Source organism: Rattus norvegicus, chromosome 4, assembly GCF_036323735.1.
Source record: "Rattus norvegicus strain BN/NHsdMcwi chromosome 4, GRCr8, whole genome shotgun sequence".
Lineage (NCBI taxonomy): Eukaryota > Metazoa > Chordata > Mammalia > Rodentia > Muridae > Rattus > Rattus norvegicus.
This window is the reverse complement of record NC_086022.1, coordinates 89,114,148-89,133,977: the sequence shown is the minus strand read 5'-3', so window position 1 is coordinate 89,133,977 and position 19,830 is coordinate 89,114,148. Positions and strand designations below refer to the sequence as shown.

The 19,830-nt window shown below is 39.9% G+C and overlaps 1 protein-coding gene across 6 annotated transcripts in view; it reads right to left on the bottom strand.

Moving 5' to 3' along the window:
- Window positions 1-1,062: 1,062 nt before the first annotated feature.
- Window positions 1,063-19,830, bottom strand: part of Abcg2 (ATP binding cassette subfamily G member 2) — a 126,860-nt gene continuing 108,092 nt past the window's right edge. For 5 of the 6 annotated variants that reach the window (XM_063286042.1, XM_006236576.4, XM_039107562.2 and 2 more), the window contains 7 exons: window positions 16,571-16,653; window positions 11,026-11,115; window positions 9,021-9,145; window positions 7,709-7,863; window positions 4,128-4,217; window positions 3,201-3,289; window positions 1,063-1,683 (listed from right to left, as the gene is read on the bottom strand). In XM_063286042.1, coding sequence (XP_063142112.1) covers window positions 1,536-1,683; window positions 3,201-3,289; window positions 4,128-4,217; window positions 7,709-7,863; window positions 9,021-9,145; window positions 11,026-11,115; window positions 16,571-16,653 — 780 coding nt within the window. In that variant the 3' untranslated portion in view covers window positions 1,063-1,535. 6 annotated transcript variants of the gene reach the window in all.

Here is a 19,830-nt window from a genome sequence, read left to right as displayed (position 1 = left end):
GTTTGTGTGTTTAAGTTTTAAAGAGGTCACAAGGCTAAGAGGGAGGATAGGGGCATGGGAGAAATGATAAAAACACAATACTCATAAACAGAATTCTCAAAAATAATAAAATAAATGCAAAACATCAGCAACAACAACAACAAAAAAAAAAAACTGGGAGAAGGGTTTTGTCACCTTAAGTTTTTCCCTTCCTTATTCTGCTTAAAATTATATCAGATCATTCTATATGGTGTTATTTAATGTGCAAATTGTATTATGGTAACGAAGTATATTTTTAAATAAAAACAAAGCAAATGCAAAGCAAGGAGAGTTCCCTGTGCACGTGAGCGTGTGCAAGCATGTATGTATACAAGAACATAAAACTGAGCTTCCGGAAGCTTTGGCAACAGCCACCTACAAGATGAGTTGTAGCTGAGAGGAGCATGAGGAACTCTTTTTTTTTTTTTTTTTTCCGGAGCTGGGGACCGAACCCGGGGCCTTGCGCTTGCTAGGCAAGCGCTCTACCACTGAGCTAAATCCCCAGCCCCGCATGAGAAACTCTTGCATGCTGTGTTCCATTTCCTGAGCAGCAACAGTAGCTCCACAAGGGCCTTCAGCTTACAATGATTCCTAGAACTGTACCTTATATTTCCTTTTACCTTTGACCTAAGACAGTTAAGCACTCCTGTTACCTGGTAAATGTTTATATATTACTCTAAATGTTAGAGTGAAGAAGAGAGCTTATGAGTAAGAGGAACATATGTCCAGGAACATATATCAAAACACTGACTGAACAGTAGTCTATAATTTCACTGGCTAGAAATGACTGGAATTTTGTAAATTCCTAAGTCATAGATTTTTTTATACAGGCAGAAGTATACGATCCACACATCTATGTCTTGGTAATTTTTCTTAAAAGACTCTGATACTCAGATTTTATATCTCTGAGCTATGCCAAAGAGGGCCATCCCAGGACTAGAATGTCCTAGAAATGATATAAAAGTCGTATCATAAGACCCCTGGGCTTTTACTATACCTTCTGCCCAAAACCCCTAACCACAAAGATAATAAATTTACAATAGATTCCAGACTTCTAAAACAGCTTTAATATATGCATTAGTTATCAAATAACAGCAGGCCATAAACTTGCAGACTATTCAAGTGTCACTCCCCTACCCGATTGCCTCACTCACTGTCATTTTAATACAGGGTCCAAACAAACCTCAACCTACAATCTGTTTCTGCCTCCTAAGTGTCAGGATTACTAGGGATGCCACCATGCCTGGCTTCTGCATATCAGTTTAAAAGATGATGAAATACAGATTAGTGACATATCACCAGTATCTAGAATTCAAGTCTCCCCTTTTCAAATCAGGAAATCTGACTGGATTTTTCTGCCCATGACTACTAATTGATGGGCTTAATATGATGTCCTTAGTTTTCAGTACTAGGTATTTTTGTATGTCAGAATAACTGTGAAGAAAAGAACACTGACTATGTTAATCAAAGTGCCCATATTTAATAGGAGTACTATCAATAGTCCTTTCAAGGGGAAATTAAGAATACTTCTTAAGAAACAACAATTTCAGGTAGGCAATTGTGAGGAAGATAATGATCATGCAAGCCAGGGCCACATGATTCCTCCACAGTCCCCAAGGTGACAGATCGATGCCCTGATTTATCAAGTAGTCATTACCAGTACATCTGAAATAGAAATACACAAAATTAATCATCTTCACTTCTAGCATCTGTCAAATATTAACCAATATATTCAGTATTTCTTTGTTACAGAAACCTATTGCTTAGTCAAATAAATTAAGTTTAGTTAATCCTAAAACAATATAACTGTTAAGTAGTTTAACAAATTTGGCATGTTAACATACTCTCACTATGAACAGAGTTTCTTGGTTCCTCCGATTCATTAATTTTAAACCTATAACGCTTCTGTCTACAAAGGGCAGAAATACTTCATCAGCTGCCTTTAAAACAAAGACCTCAGCTGACCATACCAGGCTCAGTCCTTCACTTGTAGTTTTGCTCACCCACAAAGAGGAAACAGACCAGAATGCTTATCAAGAAGGGAGCAAGGGCTTTCAGCCAGTCATGTCTGTCAGCTCTCACACTGCAGACACTGAACGAGAGGACATTGCTGACAGCCTTAGGCAGTAAGTAGACCAGAGGAGGATGGAGTGGCCCTAGCAGCGAATCTACCCAATGTGGCTGCTCTTCCAGTGCATGGTGGGAATGGGAAGCTCTCAAAACAGCCATTTCTCTCTGCTTTAAGAGCAGGTTTCTTCTTCTTGTCAGTATGAACCTTATGTGAGCATGAAGCCTGTCACATCTCCTCCTTCTCTGTGCCCCTTTTCCTGTCCACTCTCTCCTGACCAGCAGGAAGGACCTAGATCAAACCCTAATGAAGTGGGCATGCAGAGAGGTACAAGGAAAAAACCTTTCTTCAGAAGTTTCTCTTTTCACAACCAAAAATAGAAAAGTCATCCTGTTATCAGCAATTATTTCTACAACTGAAGGTTCAGGAGACCAGCATTCTTTTGTTCATTAATTTCTGTATTAAAAATCAAACCATTAACAATTATCATAAAAATTATTGACATTTTAAAAGAAGGTCATCTAATTTATTAGAATTCTATTTAATTTTTGAAAGAGCGCATCTTTTTAAAGGGAGAGTTTCTATTCTGTACACACACACACACACACACACACACACACACACACACACACACATACACAGCCCTGTCTTCCATGATGTTCCTAAAGCCAGTAGGGCAGAACAAGGTCTGGGACTCCATATTCGCACTCATTGTCCTAGTGCTTACAACTGCCTTCCACTCTGGGCTCTGGGTTAGAACCCATTTCAGTTCAGAGACCACAAGCCCCTTCTAAACTAGTAAAGCAGCCCATTTATAACCCACAAGTTCTGAAAAGTAAGAATTTAAAATAACAGCCAATAAAATAGCCAAGGGGCTTTTTAAAATGTCTCAGTCAATATACAGGGAGCATTTTTCACCCTAAATATGGATCTAACTGTGAGAAGTTATACCAGCTGTTCAATATACTCATATGAATTACTATATGAAGAGCCCTTTTACAGACTGGAAAATGAAGGCTCAACAGTTTGACTCATCCTACCTCTAACCCCAGCAACTATTTACAGCACACTAAAGTAAGACCCAAACATACCCTGATGCTGAACGTAAACTTACATTGTATAGCTGTTAACACAGGTGCTGTTCATAGTTACATTGAGTCCTGGGCAAAATTCTTGTCCCAAGAATTCATTATGCTGCAAAGCCTAGAACACACGCAAGATCAGAGCAATGGAATTAGTGTTAAATTCCAAAATGTTATCTCAACTATATGCACAAATTCAATCTTTATTGTTATTTCTAAGCGCATGCATCTGTGTGTGTGCACGTGCTTGCCTGCACACCCTCTCCTGTCCTCTTCTCCCTCCACCCCAGCACTAAAATAGCTTAGGCTATTTTCCCTGGAAATCAAGAAACTAGGGTTGGGAAGTTGCTCCCAACTGGCCAAGAGGAAAGACTAGTGACTATATCAGATCACCCTCATCCTGATTTTATAACCCATGAAATTCATAATTAAAATAATATAATGATATTCAATAAATACAGTTAATTTATAGTAACAACTTTTCCTTGTTTTCATAAATTGTAATTAAGATAATCAGACTCATTACAGTGAATTGAAGTGCAGCTGTTTGCTTTGTATTTGCGTAATCACTAAACCAGTGGAGTTGCTGAGTATTACACTCTATTTCTCTTCAGGTTTGTTTCAATGTAAACTATGTACAACAGTCCCTTATCCTCTGGTTTACCTTCATACTGAACAGGAACAAAATATTTTTCATCAATTAGTCAACCTTTTTCCTTTATGTGATTTCTCCCCACTCTTCATGTCTCACCAATAATGGGGTGACTGTGATAAATCCCAGGTGATTCTTTGATCCTCCAATAACAAAGACTAATAGGAAATTATCATCCACTGTTCCTGGAAGGAGACCTTGGATGGAATAGGTTCATACTTGTGGCTAAGGGAATGACATGGCTAGACTTTATTGTACTGTTCCTAGCTCGGAAACACAGTCACAATGACAAACAAGTATAACTTACTGTGAAGCCATATCGAGGAATGCTAAAGTACTGAAGCCAGGACAGCCAAGGCCCGATGGTTCTGAGATTCACCAAGAGGCCAGAAAAGAGCTGTAAGATGCAAAACCTGCAAGTCAGAACCAGTCCAGTAACGTCATAACTCTAGACAAGACCTCTTTCGAAGCCCCTACAAACAGACAAGTATGACAGGATAAGTCTGTAATAAAACTAGAGAGCTTAAGACAGAGGGTCCGTGAGTTCAAAGCCAGCCTAGGGTACCTGGTATGATTACCACAAACAAACAAATACACACACACAAAACTCCCCCTCAAATAACCTGCACCTGGTAAATATCTCTGTAAAGACCAAGGCAGTGTGAAATCTTCCCAGGTACTGTATCTATTAACAGTCTTGCTTGGCATGTAAGTACTTCTACAGTGGGTATTTATGGCATTAAAGAAGGGATAATACACCTATCATTAATAATATAGATTCAAGTTATTTGAAGATCCTTAATGGTTTAGAATAAGTCTTCAACTTCCTGTTTAACTGCAATGGAAGATCAAGAAACAAAATCATCCCTTGGTCTCCCAAGAATGTAGGTTAGGTCTAGGTCTCTAACACAAATTAAATCATGTAGATGTTCATTCTTTTACTTATAAGATGGCACAGTACTGTAGCATAACCTTCACATAACCTTTATACTGTATTCATTCCTATTTGGTGTGTATGAGGGATTTGGCTGCATGTACGTAAGTGCACAGTGTGCATGCCTAAGAGGGTACCCCTTGGAATTACCCACAGCTATACCTCTCCACGTGGGTGCTGTGGATCAAACCTAGAACCTCAGAAAGAGCAGCCACTGCTGTTACCTGCTAAGCCACCTCTCCAGTCCAGCCTCTACACTTTAAATAAACACATCACAAATGTTCAAAGATTACCCACAGGGCAATTAAAATACCCAATACAACGAGAATTCTAAATAAGCAGTTGGTATACTCTATTATTCATGAACCAATGAGTGAATGGATGAGACAGGGAATCCCTATGTAGTCCTGGCTGATCTAGAATTTCCTATGTAAGCCAGGATGGCCTCAGACTTGCAGTAATCCTCTGGACACTGCCTCCTGAATGTTAGGATTACAGGTATGTGCTGCCGTTATCAGAGCATACTGTTCTTTAAGGAGTAATGACATAGAGGAAAATGATATCACGCATAAGAAAATTTTTTTTCTCAGTTGAATCTTTTGATGTGGACATGGGAGGCAGACTGTACTAATGCCCCTTCTAATAATCCTGGAAACATAGAACTCACTAGAACAATTCAGAACAAGCATGTTGCTGTACATCCAGACAAGATTTGTTACTTCCACAATTTACATTCAACAGTCATAGCTCTAGGAATAAGTTTAGGTTCAGAATGTAGGTTTAAAATAATCTCTAAGGGGCTGGGGATTTAGCTCAGTGGTAGAGCGCTTGCCTAGGAAGCACAAGGCCCTGGGTTCGGTCCCCAGCTCCAAAAAAAAGACCAAAAAAAAATAAATAAATAATCTCTAAATTAGAACTGTTAAGAGCATGTGGAAATTTACAGCAGAAAACATAGCTAATACCACCATGTAAGCTATGGGGCTACAGATGGCTTAGTGGTAGGAGAACTTACTACTCTAGCAGAGGACCTGAGTTGGGTTTTCAGCACATACTAGATGGATCTCAACTATCTGCAAGTATCTGGTGCCCTCCCTGGCCTTTGAGAGCACTGCACGCTTCATAGATTTCACCAGAAGCACATACATTCACATTATTTAAAAAGCAAAATAAATCTTAAGAAAAACATGACTGCCCCCACAAAGTAGAATCACAGTGGATATATCAGGAATGGACTGCTCAAGAGGAAAATAAGCAGAATGAGGTTCTCATGGAATGGGTTCTAACATACTAAGACACCTGGGTTATGCAAGAGAGTGACGTTGTTGTTGACCTGTGTATGCGTGTTTAGAACTGCATTAACCGAGTACTGATTGTATGACATAGCATCTCTGAGCAAAATACAGTTTGATGACTGGCTTCAAAGTGCTATTTATAAATACTTACATAGTAAACAGTCCAAACAAGGATGAAAAAAAACATGGGCTGGAGAGATGGCTTAGCGGTTGAGAGCACTGACTGCTTTTCCAGAGGTCCTGAGTTCAATTCCTAGCAACAACATGGTGGCTCACAACTATCTGTATAGAATCTGTATAGAATCTGATACCCTCTTTTTGTGTGTCTGAAGATAGTGACGGTGTACTCACATACATAAAATAAGTAAATCTTTAAAAGAGATGAAAACATTCATTTCTTGCTTGAAGATATTTTATTTATTGGATGAGACTATTAAACAGATGGTCATTTTCTACATACACTGGTAGTTTCAACATTCAAAAAATTAAAGAACTAAACCATAGCAAGTCCTCAGCTAATGGCACCTCACTGAAGGATGGCCTTCTCTAGTAAGTAGGACAAGTGCACTGATGTGCTAGTTATTCCTATTTATTGATGTAGGAGGGAAAGAAATATGGGAACTGGTCCATTCCATTTATCACTTGAGTGCAAAATTGAACAAGATCAGGAATAAGGAAACATTAAACAAACAACGTGAAGTAAGTAAGTTAGTAAGTATGCACTGATGGAAAATACTGTCGTTAGGAACCTAGAAAGAAGGTAGGTGAACTTTGAAAGTTTCTACCCTTTTCTTTTAAAGACATGGTCTCAGGTAGCCCAGGCTGCCCTCAAACTTATTATGGAGCTAAAGATGACTTCACATTACTGATCTCTCTGTCTCCAAGATCTCCCTTGGGCTGAGAACATATACTACCTGGCTTTTTTTTTTAAATGTGTAGCTATCTATCTATTTATTTACTTACTTACTATTTTAAAAACACTGTTCAAAGTATAAGAAAGACCCAAGACAGACTCCTTGGTATATACTGTTACACTTCTCCTAAGCTTCACTTTCCCTTTTGTGGGAATTCAAACCATTCCTGGTTAGTAAAAAGGAGACAGTGTGAAAGATATGCTGCAGTTTTTATAAAGAAGTCAATGACAATTCTTATTTTCAAATTTCGACTTCTCAAGGTTGTCTAATATCATCAGCACAAAGTCTATATTGCATCTCTGTGACTTTTCTTTGCAGGATAGCAGAGTTTCCTGAATAATAAGGAATATACACTAGATGCAGTGGTTTCAATGGCAGCCAACTTGAGACAGGGTCTCACTGTGTAGCTCAGGCCGGGACTGAATGTACACCCACACTCCTGAGCGCCAAGATCACAGACACACACCACATGCCGGGATAAAAACCAGTATCTTAAAAACTCCTGAGTAAGGACATGTCAGCAGAGTCATAACAACTTCGGTAGCAATTCAGGGACTTGATAAGGCTGACGGGAAAAGCCACTGCCTTCCCTAATATTCACTTTATTTCAGCATATGGCTTTCTGAAAGTTTCAGAGTCCTGGTGTAAAAGGGTCCTTGAAGCATGTGTCAAAGCAACAGATGAAATAAACATACACAGAGAAAGCGAAGCCAAAGCAGCTCCTCGGAGGAGCACTGTCTGTACTCACCATCATAAACACAAAAGAGATCGTCATGAGAAGTGTTGCTACAGACACTACGCTTTGGCCTGCGGCTATGGCCAGGGCCATGGAACTGGCCGTATAAGCCACCATTATAAGGGTAAACATCATGATGAAAAAAGCCTCCACCGTCCTCTTCAGTCCTTGGGAAGAAAAGGGGTCGTCAGTGCAGCTGCCATGTATTGGGTTTATTTGCTGAGCAAATAACACTGGAGACATTATCATCATGCAACTCCTCTGGGTCACGAATTCATTGTTCTATCCTGTGTAACTGCATCAGCTACCAGAGTTTTCCTTATTTTAAGAGCACTATTTTAGAGAGTATGTGGATTTCTTTACATGTAACCAAGATTAATTCTGAATCCATAGGTGAGCAGCCACAGGAAACACAACCGGCTTCCATGACTACTGTCTTCTTGCAACCACATTGCTGTAACTACATTAATGAAGAAACCTGAATCGTAATTACATGACCTCGGGGTGGCTTAATATGTAGAGGGGTGGGTTCTTCTATCACTTATGTCTCCCCAGACATAAAAAACGGAACTAAATTCTCAAACTACTTTATAAACTATGAGATTGCACACACACACACACACACACACACACACACACACACGAATGAGAATATGTATGTGTGCATCATATAATCTGCAAGAAATGAATATATACTGAGAGATGTGGAGATGTACAGGTAAATGAATATTTTTTGTTGGTTGAGTTTCCTGCAGTGGAAGCAGGGTGTAGTCATGGGAACAGCTGTGTTTCCTGTGGTTATCCATCTATGGACTCAGAAATATATATATATATATATATATAAATATATATAAATATATATATATATTGTGTGTGTGTATGTGATACAATTTATTAGTTTTAAAACAGTGGCAGGAAAACAGGTCAGGAATCTAAGGGTCTAGATCCCATCTTTTATTTTTTATGATAAACCACATATATAAAATGGAGGTTTTAAGTTCTATCAGTGGTTTTCATGATAGTGCTTTGTAAAAACAGAATGGTATATATACATGTGCATATACATCAGTAAAAAATATGGAACTTTTGATGTCACAATCCTAAGGTTGAAGACTGTGCATAATGTATAATTAAATCTGTGATTTTTTTAGATAAAAAACCTCCAAACTCAACATGATTTTCTTATTAGTGAATATACATTGGGATATGTGTCTTAGATGTCTCTATATAGACACATAGAGAAAAGTAAATAAAAATATACAGAGAAATTAGCTTCACTGTACAACCATGACTGCAGGCACTTTTCACTTGGTCTGTTACTTACCTAACATGAAGTATAATATACAAGTGTATATAACACTTGGCAAGAACCTCATAGGTAGTAAGTCAGACACAAGCTTTCCAAAGAAGTAAGAAGATACTCTGTAATATCCACTGATGTACTCATGTCTATAAAAACACAGAACACAGACCCACATTAGTCTAGAGGCACAGAACAGAAGATGGGCTGCCTGCTGTACCACTAGATTTCTAGTAAGGAAACATCCCACGGGTGTCAACTCCTGTACTCTCAGCTCCAGGAGGCTCTCAGACTATGGCCCTCTCTCATCACAGCACGTCCTCTGGCTGTTATACAATCCTGTATCTGAAGACTCTACTCTGGGAAAACATAGTCTGTGCATACTTGTTCTGCTCAGAGACTGCTTCTCTGATGCTGGGTTCTTCTGGAGAACTGTACCTCAGAAGTTCATTTCCAGTTACAGAGGCTTTTCTGCTACTCATTACAAAGAAGATGAAGCTGTTATTCTCCAAGGTCCTCAGTGTAGCTTCAGCTCATGACTCTTCTAGCTTCCACTACTCTAATTTTTTTTTAAAGCCGAACTTCTTCCTTCAAAAGTCATACCATATGACCTTAGTAACATTGACAGATACCAAATCTAATCTCTCCTCTTCCTGACCTCTTTCTCTAATGATTCTAAACTCTTCTACCAATGTCTTTCTTCCTTTGCTCTCTATTGGTTCCTTTTATTGGCAAATATAAAGGTGAGAAAAATCTCTCCAACCTTTGAGAAACACAGGAAAAAGAAAATATCATCCTGAGTGAGGTAACCCAGTCACAAAAGAACACACATGGTATGCACTCACTGATAAGTGGATATTAACTCAAAAGCTCAGAATATCCAAGATACAATTCACAGACCATATGAAGCTCAAGAAGAAAGAAGACCAAAATGTGGATGCTTCGGCCCTTCTTAGAAGGGGGAGCAAAATACTCTCGGGAGGAAATACAGGGACAAAGTGTGGAGCAGAGACTGAAGGAAAGGCCATCCAGAGACTGCCCCACCTGGGAACCATCCCACATACAGCCACCAAACCCAGACACTATTGCTGATGCCAAGAAGTGCTTGCTGACAGGAGCCTGATGGATGTCTCCTGAGAGGCTCTGCCAGAGCCTTACTGATACAGATTAAGATGCTTGGCGCTAACCATCGGACTGAGCACAGGGGCCCCAGGGGAGGAGTTAGAGAAATGACTGAAGGAGCTGAAGGGGTTGCAACCCCATAGGAAGAATAATAATATCAACCAGACTCCCCCAGAGTTCTCAGGGACTAAACCACCAACCAAAGAGTACACAAGGGGGGACTCATGGCTCCAGCCACATATGTAGCAGAGGATGGCATTGTCTGGCATCAACAGGAGAGATCCTTGGTCCTGTGAGGGGTCATTTCCCCAGTGTAGGGGAATGCCAGGGTGTTGAGGCGGGAGTGGGTGGGGGGGTGCATCCTCATTGAAGCAGGGTGAAGAGGGATGGGAGATGGGGGAACCAGGAAAGGGATACCATTTAAAATGTAAATACATAAACTATCCAATAAAAAAAAAAAAAGAAAAACCATCCAGGTCCCTGCTGCAAAGCTGGCTCTTTCCAGGTCGCTGTCCACCACGGCTTGTAGTTGCTCTCTGACCTACTGACCCACTTCTAGCTGCTGGCCCACCTAATACTTCTGAAGCCCTTTAATAATGTGTGACTAGCTGGGAGAAGATACTTTGAGCCCTGCTGTTGTGCTTCCTCTCACAGCACTGAGGTTTCCGAACCACAACCCAAACTTGAAACTCCTCTCTCTAGATAGCAGGTACCATACTTTCTTACTTTTCCACCTTTTCTGGGACTGCCTTTTCTAAATGCTGTAATCCTATGCATTTTTAAAACTCCAACATATCGTGTAACAGAAATATATACACATGCAATTAAACGAATAAATAAAAGAAACCGATAACACTAGTCTGGTATTCTGACCCAACTGTGGATATGACCAGTCTGGCATACTCACATAAAGAGTTTCTTCTCCACTACGAAGAGCTCCACAGCTGACACACTGGTAAAACACTGGTTGGTAGTCAGGAAAAAGAAAACCCCAGCTCTGCCAGGACAAAAGGGAAAACAGAAGCACCAGTCAACTCTGGGTACTTAAGCCAGTACTCTATTTTTTTTTTTAAATAAAACTGTTCTAGTTAACACAGAGAGGAGGTCTAGGGGCTTAGGAGGTACAGGTGGCAACCTAAGTACAATCCTCAGTACCACCATGAGAGCTGACCCTGCAAATGCACCATGACGCATACACATACATGCACATGTGGACATACTTATAGAGAAGACAGAATGACTGCACGCACACACACGCACACACACACACACACACACCAGGCACCAGGCCCCTCTCCTGTGTCAGTGGCCCTGTCTGTGGTGGTGACTATGTGACTCCACTGACTGCGTGTTACATCACACCATGAAGTTCTTGGCCTTATATTATTGTGAACTGAACAGTGTTGTTCCCATAACGTTCCTGTTGAGGAAATGACCGCCTATAATATGATGGCACAGGAAACATATTTTAGGGCACACCCAACTGTGCGCTGGCAGGCAGCAGAAGGTGGCTATCAGTCCAGCCTGTACTAGCTAATTTTAACTGCCAAGCTGACATGAGTTAGAACCACCAGGGAAGAGTGTGAATGAGGAGTTATCCAGATCAGCTGCCTTCTAGGCATGTTTGCGGGCAGACTATCTTGCCTGGGAAAACTCACCCTGAATGTGGGCGGCGCCACGTTTCATGGGCTAAGCCCTGGGTTGTGTAGGAAAAGAGAAAGCCTCCTGAGCGGAACCCGCATGCATCCGTGTGCTAGTTCTCCTTCTGCCAGACGAGGTCAGCAGGCGGAGATCTCTGTGCTTACCCTCTCTGCTTTTGACAGGAGATATGATGCTTTAAAAGTTCTGGCATTGACTTCCCAAAATAATGTGGACGTTAATCCAGAAGCCAAACAATCTTTCTTCTTCAAGTTGTGGTCAGGGTATTTTACAACAGCAATAAAAAAAAAAGACTAGAGTGTAGCCCAACATAAAGTTGTGAAATTACTTAAAAAGTAGGAACTGAACTCTGGGCCCTAAAAGAGCAACAAGTGCCCTTAACCTCTGAACCACTGCTCCAGCCCTCAACAATGTACAAGGTCTTCAGCTTCTAGTTTCTGTGTATATGCTGTGCTGGCTTAAGAAATGACTCCCACAATAACCATCAATTGCTAGCAATTTTGGAAACAGTCTTGCTACCTCAATCTTCTATATAAATAAAAACATAATAATACATCTCTGAGAATAGCTCTCTAGAATAATGTTAACTGACTCTATACAGAAAGAAAACGTATTTGACCGGAATGACAGTCATTTATGTTAATTCTCTCGAAAGGAATCAGACTTTTCCAGATGTGAAATAAGTTCAGCAGTCCTTAATGGTAAAATGGGAATAATACCATCCACTGTAGCCTCCAGATGGTGACCTGAGGCTACAGATGCCAAACACTGAGCTAAATCTCAGGAGCAAACTGTGATGCTCAACACAGAAATCATGCCATGCATTGTGATCTCGAGGTCAGTACTACTCTAGGCACAGATGCGCACAGCATTACAGAGCAAAATATCTCATTGTAAAGCTGGCTTCAGTAGCATGGACTTCTAGTCTCTAAAAGAAGATCAATGAACTCCAGATGAGAAGTTCAAGCCAGCCTGGGAATCATGGTAAGCCACCACCCACCCCCATTTCAAAAAAAAAATCATTATGAAAACAATATCTTTTGAGGATGTGTTGGACAGATTATCTCACTGGTTAAGAGCACTCACTGCACTTGCAGAGGACCTGGGTTCAATTCCCAGCAACCACATGGCAGGTCGCAACATCAGTTTTGAGCAATGTGATACCCTTTTCTAGAATCTTCGGCACCAAGTACATAGCATGTGTATAGATGTACATATAGTCAAAATACTCAAACACAGCCAAATCTTAAAAACAAATCCAAGAATATAATTATGACCGAATCTACACATGATCATATTAAAGAGTTAACATAAACTGAGGCCCAACACGTACTCAACTTCCAAGTCAAATAAATCATAACATACACATATTTTGTCTCACAAGCAACAGAAGAAAAACAAACAATATCAAAATCAAAACCATGCATGCATCAACAGATACTACCAACAGAGAGAATTTCTACAGAATGAGAGAAAATACTCATAAAACTCTTATCTGGTACAGACAAATAGCCCAGAAAAATGAAGGACTCTTAAATCCCAACAACAAATTTTTAAAAAACAGACAAAGGACTAAAATGTGTATTTCTCAAAGATTAAATTATTTTTATTATTAAGAATAAATAACAAATAATCATGATACAGAAAAATTGAGACACCTGTATGTAACAGTCAAGAATGTAAAATGTTAAAGCTGTTATAGAAGATAAAATTACATTTCGTCAGAAAATTATCACAATTTAGCAATTTTCTGGTAAGGTTCCATGAGAATTGAAAGCGGGATGCAAAATGTACTTGTAGAATCATATTATTCACAACTAAAGGGTGGAAGCAACACACAGTTTCAGGAACAAGTAATTAGATAAACTAGACAGACAGACAGACAGACAGATAACACACAAACACACTGTGAACTAAATCAGCCTTACAAGGCAAGTGTTACTGAGTAAGCTGCAAAATGGATTAAAACGTTGCACTAAGGAAAATAAGTCAGTCATCAAAAGACAAATACTTATGACATCACATATAGCAAGTCTCCAGAGTAGTGAAATTTGGGGACACAAAGTAGGATGGTGCTTCCCAGAGGGTGAGATGAGGTAGGCACTGAGAATTACTTAATGGATATAGTGGATGCATTGAGGAAAATACTCATCTGAAGTTGGATGTTGTCAATAGACACAGTAGTATGAGTGTTATTAATGCCACTGAAGTATACACTTAAAAATGGTTAAAAGGATAAATTTATTTTATATGGTTATATCAAGACATACATATTTGTGTGCTTGTGTGTATAAAAAAGCCAACTCTGCCAGTTTTCAATCCACAAACTATGATGGTTTGTATATGCTTAGCCCAGGGAGTGGCACTATTAGGAGGTTTAGCCTTGGAGTGTCACTGTGGGCATGGGTTTTAATATCCTCCTGGTAGCTGCCTGGAAGCAAGGCTTTTCCTGCTTGCCTCCCAAACAATATGTAGAACTCTCAGTTCCTTGTACACCATGCCTGCCTGGACACTACCATGCTCCAGCCTTGATGATAATGTTCTGAACCGCTGAACCTGTAAGCCTGCCCCAGTTAAATGTCGTCCTACGTAAGACTTGCCCTGGTCATGGCATCTGTTCACAGCAATAAAACCCTAACTCAGACAGAAGTTGGTACCAGAAACTAGGGTATTGCTGTGATAGGCCTGACCATGCTTTTGTTTAGAAGAATATAGATTTGGGACTGCGGATTCAGAAAGCCATTGAATGTTTTAAGTGGGGTTCAATGAGCCATCTCAGTAGGAATATGGAAGACTTTATTGCTGAGGGTGATTTGAACTGTGCAGCCAAGGTCCAAGAGGTTTTAGTGGAAAAGAACTTCAGAATGTAGCCTAGAGACTGTTTTTGTGTTATTTTGGTAAAGAATGTAGCTGTTTTTGCCCTTTCTGAAGATTCTGTCTGAGGATAAGGTAAAATGACTCAGATTAATAATTATTTTGCATTGACAAAGGAAGTCTCAGAAATGCCCAGGATAGACTTTGTTCTCTGGTTAAGTCTCATGGAGAACATTTTGAACAAGCGTAGCAAGCTTAGAAAGGAAAACTACATGGTTGGAGTATTAAAGAGGCACAAGGAAGCAGAATGGAGCTGAGTCCTATTTTCTGGGAGATAAACAAATTATGTGGGAATGTGAGTCAAGATTCCACCCAGCTAAGTTTAGGTCCAAGCATGGTGGTACAGACCTTTAATCCCAGGAGACAAAGCCAAGCAGATCTCTGAGTTCAAGGTCCATCTACAGAGGATGTTCTAGGATAGTTAAGAGAGTTAGAAAACAGAAAGCTAGGGGCCATGTTCCAGCCCCAGCAAGCAGCAGAATTCAGTGGCTTCAGCCATGTGGCTCTGGCTTTATCATCAAGAATAGAAGGAACTACTGGAACAATTGATGATGGTTAGCTGGAGCGAAGAAATTAGCACTGATTGAGACAAGACCAGCATCACTTAGGTGAAATTGTCTGGGGAGTGTTTTCTGAGAGCACACACACACAAAAAAAAAACTGTGTTTTAGAGATAGTCAAGATTGTACCTTGTGCTGCAGCTGGACTTGGTAATAGGTAAGAGTCACCCAGGTGGTATTGGTTTTTGAGCATCAAGGGGTCATGGAGACCAGTTGAAGCCTGGCACTGTGAGTGGCTAGGGAAGGCCATTGGTGAAGGTGCAGCCTCAATTGCAGTTGATGGCCGAGGACTGAAGAGGTCATGCAAAGAGCTTGAGGCTTGACACCATGAAGGGAGGCTATTGGTGAAGACTAATTGTAATGGTACACCTCAGCATATTGTAGATGCCAGTACCAAGGTATGACCATCAAGAACAGCAGCAGTAGTGGAGTGGAGTCAACAGAGCCTAGAGAGTCCTACAGAGGGCAGAGCTAGACATGTGAACTAAGCCCTTTGGAGGAGCCCAGAAGATCATACATAGATACTAGAAGATGTGAAGTTGAGGTTGCCTTAAAGACAGACCCCCAAGATATTAAAGATGCCAGAGCCACAGAACACCTGCTGAGGAAGACTGATAACGGAGTGGAACCAGACCAGGAAAAGAAAATTGTTGCAGTCAACAAAGATGCAAAAGGACTTGGAGATCTGAAGACTGCTTTGCCATCAGCCATGGAGATGCAGAGTTTCCCATCTGGTCACCTGTCTTGCTTTGGGGATTACAGTTAAGTGACTGGATGAAGCTCTGATGAAACTTTGAACTCTGGACTTTAACATTGTTGAGGCTGCTATAGACTACGGGGACTTTGGACGTTGGACTAAATGTACTTCTTTTACTACACTATGGCTAGGGATGGCCCCCATAGACTCATGTGTTTGAACAAGCCTATGAGGGCCAGGGAATGGAATGTGATGGTTTATATATGCTTCGCCCAGGGCGTGGAACTATTAGGAGGTGTGGCCTTATTGGAGTAGCTGTGTCAATGTGGGCCTGAGATTTAATATTATTCTCCTAGCTGCCTGCCATGGTGTCCATTCACAACAGTAAAACCCTACTTAAGACATCAACTCATTCCTACCCACAAAGAAACAGTGACATTTACCCAGAACATTTATTATATTTAAATCTATAATCAATATTCATAAGCTTAAAGAAAGTAACAATATTTTATCAAAACTAAGATCTAAATTTGGTTGTTTTTTCCCTCTGGAATAGACTTCTGTACTTCTTTTCCAAAACATATTTTCTATTCTTCTGTTGAGAATTAATACATGCTAATTTTTATCCTTCAGAATGGGCAGTAAAATCCAAATTTACTTACCTATTTTGCATTCCAGTGGGATCATTTTTCAGACCAAAGTAAAGGGCACCAATAATCAGTCCCAGTATGACTGTAACAATTAACTTTCAAAAAGAAATGAAAATAAAAGAATTTCCATTAGAGGTTAAAATGCTTGCACATTATTTATTATTTTAAGATACATGTACAAAATCCAATCTCATAAACACTTTGGACACTTGGTTACAATAGGCTCCTGATAAAATATGTTACAGTATATGTTACTAGACTGCTTTCTAGATTAAGCTGAAAATCAAAGCATGTGCAGTCAGGGTGCTGACAAGTCAGCCAAGTAGGCCCTAAGATCTACCAATCATGGGCAGTGAAGTCCTGGGTGTGACACTGGATCCCTGTATGGTGGTGGTACATAGGGCAACCTCAAGAGGTTGTTTTGAGAACAAACCAAAGTCCAAGAGTCTAAAAGTTTTGAACTGAAATGAACTAAGCTTTCCTGCTAATGAACAAAAAGTTTCACACAAGAGGTTCAAATGAAAACACATCTTTTCTGTTAATGTTAAAGATTAAAAAAAACTAAAGCACCCTGCCAGAAATTCTGACAATGGAATTTTGGATGCTAAGGAAGTAAGGAAGTAAGATCTCCACCTATGTGAGTTCTGGAGAGTCCATGGCTGCATGGGAATGTAAAGTGTCCTGTCACAATAAACAAACAAAAAATCCATCCATCCATCCATCCATCCATCCATCCATCCATCCATCTTGTTTCTCTGGGGTTATCCAAGCTTCCATTACCTGTTTCCTCTTTCTCTGCTTCTCCATCAACACCATCAAGTCATGCATCTATGGTCACCACAACACACCTGAGTTGCTAATTCTCTACATCCTCACATACATACCCAGTCTGTGCAGACTGCTCCCAAGGAGACTGCATCGGGATCACTTTAGAGAAAAATTCTTTTAAGGATGATTAAGCATCAAGACATGTACTTTGGGATAGTGAGTTCTCTGAAAATTATAGTTTGGATGATATATATACACTTATATATGTGCAAACTATGTATAGACAGAGCTTTCAGAATTTACTCTGTAAGCCTGACCTGCTTATAAAAGTGGTAATAATGATATTATTTATTTAGAGGATTCTATTGATTAATATTTTATTCACAGGTAATTTTAAAATGTAAGAAATATTCATCTAAAGAAAATGAAATATTCATTTACATATTTTGGATTTTCAAAGCTCAAAAAGAATCTTAAAACTTTAACAGTAATCACAATATAAAGTGCAGCTTGAACAGAACTAAAACTGGGTATAAACATACATTTTTAATGTTCTATGTAGCTGCATCAATACAAACATATTTGTGTGTATGAAAAAATCCAAGTCTTCTGGTTCAAAACATGAAGTGCGTGCACACGCGTGTTGGTGTGTGTGTATGCGTGTACACATGTGTTTGTGTGAATGTGTGCACATACACACTAGTGTACATAAAAGCAGACACTCAAGGAGGACAGAAGTGTCAGCTCCTAGTAGAGTTTGAGTTACACGTGACTGATGTCTCTGACGAGGGTGATGGGATGAACTTTAGTCCTCTAAAAGAGAAGTATATGCTCTTTAACTCCTAAGGTATCTCTCGTATGACAAAGTAATTTCTGAAAGCCATATCTGGCAAGAAGCAAGGTAAATTAGAAAAAGAGAATCATGAACTGTGAAAACTGGTTTGGAAATACCATATTTGGGAAAGAATTACAAATCTCTTTGCTATTAAGGTATAAATTTAGGATAGGGACACCCATTCTCTTGGCAGATTTTTACAACTTTCCTACCTAACCCTAAGCAGGCCAAGGTTATAAAATAAATTCTGAAATCTCTATCAATACAGTTTGCACATGTATAAGAAAGTGTAGTCTTCCAAAGTATAATTTTAGGATACTTACTCTTTCAAACTACACACTTTTTTTTTGGCATTCAAACTTTCTATACTCACACTGCAAGTATCCCCCTTAGCATGCTTGCTAAAGGCTTCCATATTCTAAAACCAACCCTAGTCATCTCTAAAACTTATTCTCAAAATGATTATCTCCTATGATTCTGTCAGTCTTTCACTATGTGTAACTGTTATGATGGCTAGTCTGGGTTGTCCACTTGGCATAGCTGGGAAAATAGAACCTCCATTGAGAAACCACCTCCATCACAGTGGTTTATACACAGTGGCTTACACACACATCTGAGGGGCATTTTCGTTACTGTTAAATTATGGAGGAGTGATCACCCACTGTGGGCAATGCCAATCCTGGGCAGGTAAGCCTGAGCTACAGAAGAAAGCCAGGGGAGACAAGTCATAAGCAGCGGTCCTCCATGGTCTCTGCTTCAGTCCCTCCATAACTGACTATAACCTGTACTTTTTCCCCCAGAGTTGCATTTCACCTGTGTATTACCACAGCAAATAGAAATCAAACTTGAAACAACTATGCTAAGTCTTGTACAGTGGAACAAAGGAGACTTCCTATGAGTTTTTGGTATTTCTGACTTTTGTAGTTTTGAATCAAAGGGTTACAAAAAACTCTTCACAAATGTTATTGTCTCTTTAGTCAAATGTACTGATCCATCTTTTTCAAAGTATGTTCTGGGTGACTGTGGTTAAAAAATGCGAGTTTGATGTTCATCGCAGCCTTATTTATAATAGCCAGAAACTGGAAAGAACCCAGATGCCCTTCAACAGAGGAATGGATACAGAAAATGTGGTACATCTACACAATGGAATATTACTCAGCTATCAAAAACAACGAGTTTATGAAATTCGTAGGCAAATGGTTGGAACTGGAAAATATCATCCTGAGTGAGCTAACCCACTCACAGAAAGACATACATGGTATGCACTCATTGATAAGTGGCTATTAGCCCAAATGCTTGAATTACCCTAGATGCCTAGAACAAAGGAAACTCAAGACGGATGATCAAAATGTGAATGCTTCACTCCTTCTTTAAATGAGGAAAAAGAATACCCTTGGCAGGGAAGGGAGAGGCAAAGATTAAAACAGAGACTGAAGGAACACCCATTCAGAGCCTGCCCCACATGTGGCCCATACATATACAGCCACCCAATTAGACAAGATGGATGAAGCAAAGAAGTGCAGACCGACAGGAGCCGGATGTAGATCGCTCCTGAGAGACACAGCCAGAATACAGCAAATACAGAGGCGAATGCCAGCAGCAAACCACTGAACTGAGAATAGGACCCCCGTTGAAGGAATCAGAGAAAGAACTGGAAGAGCTTGAAGGA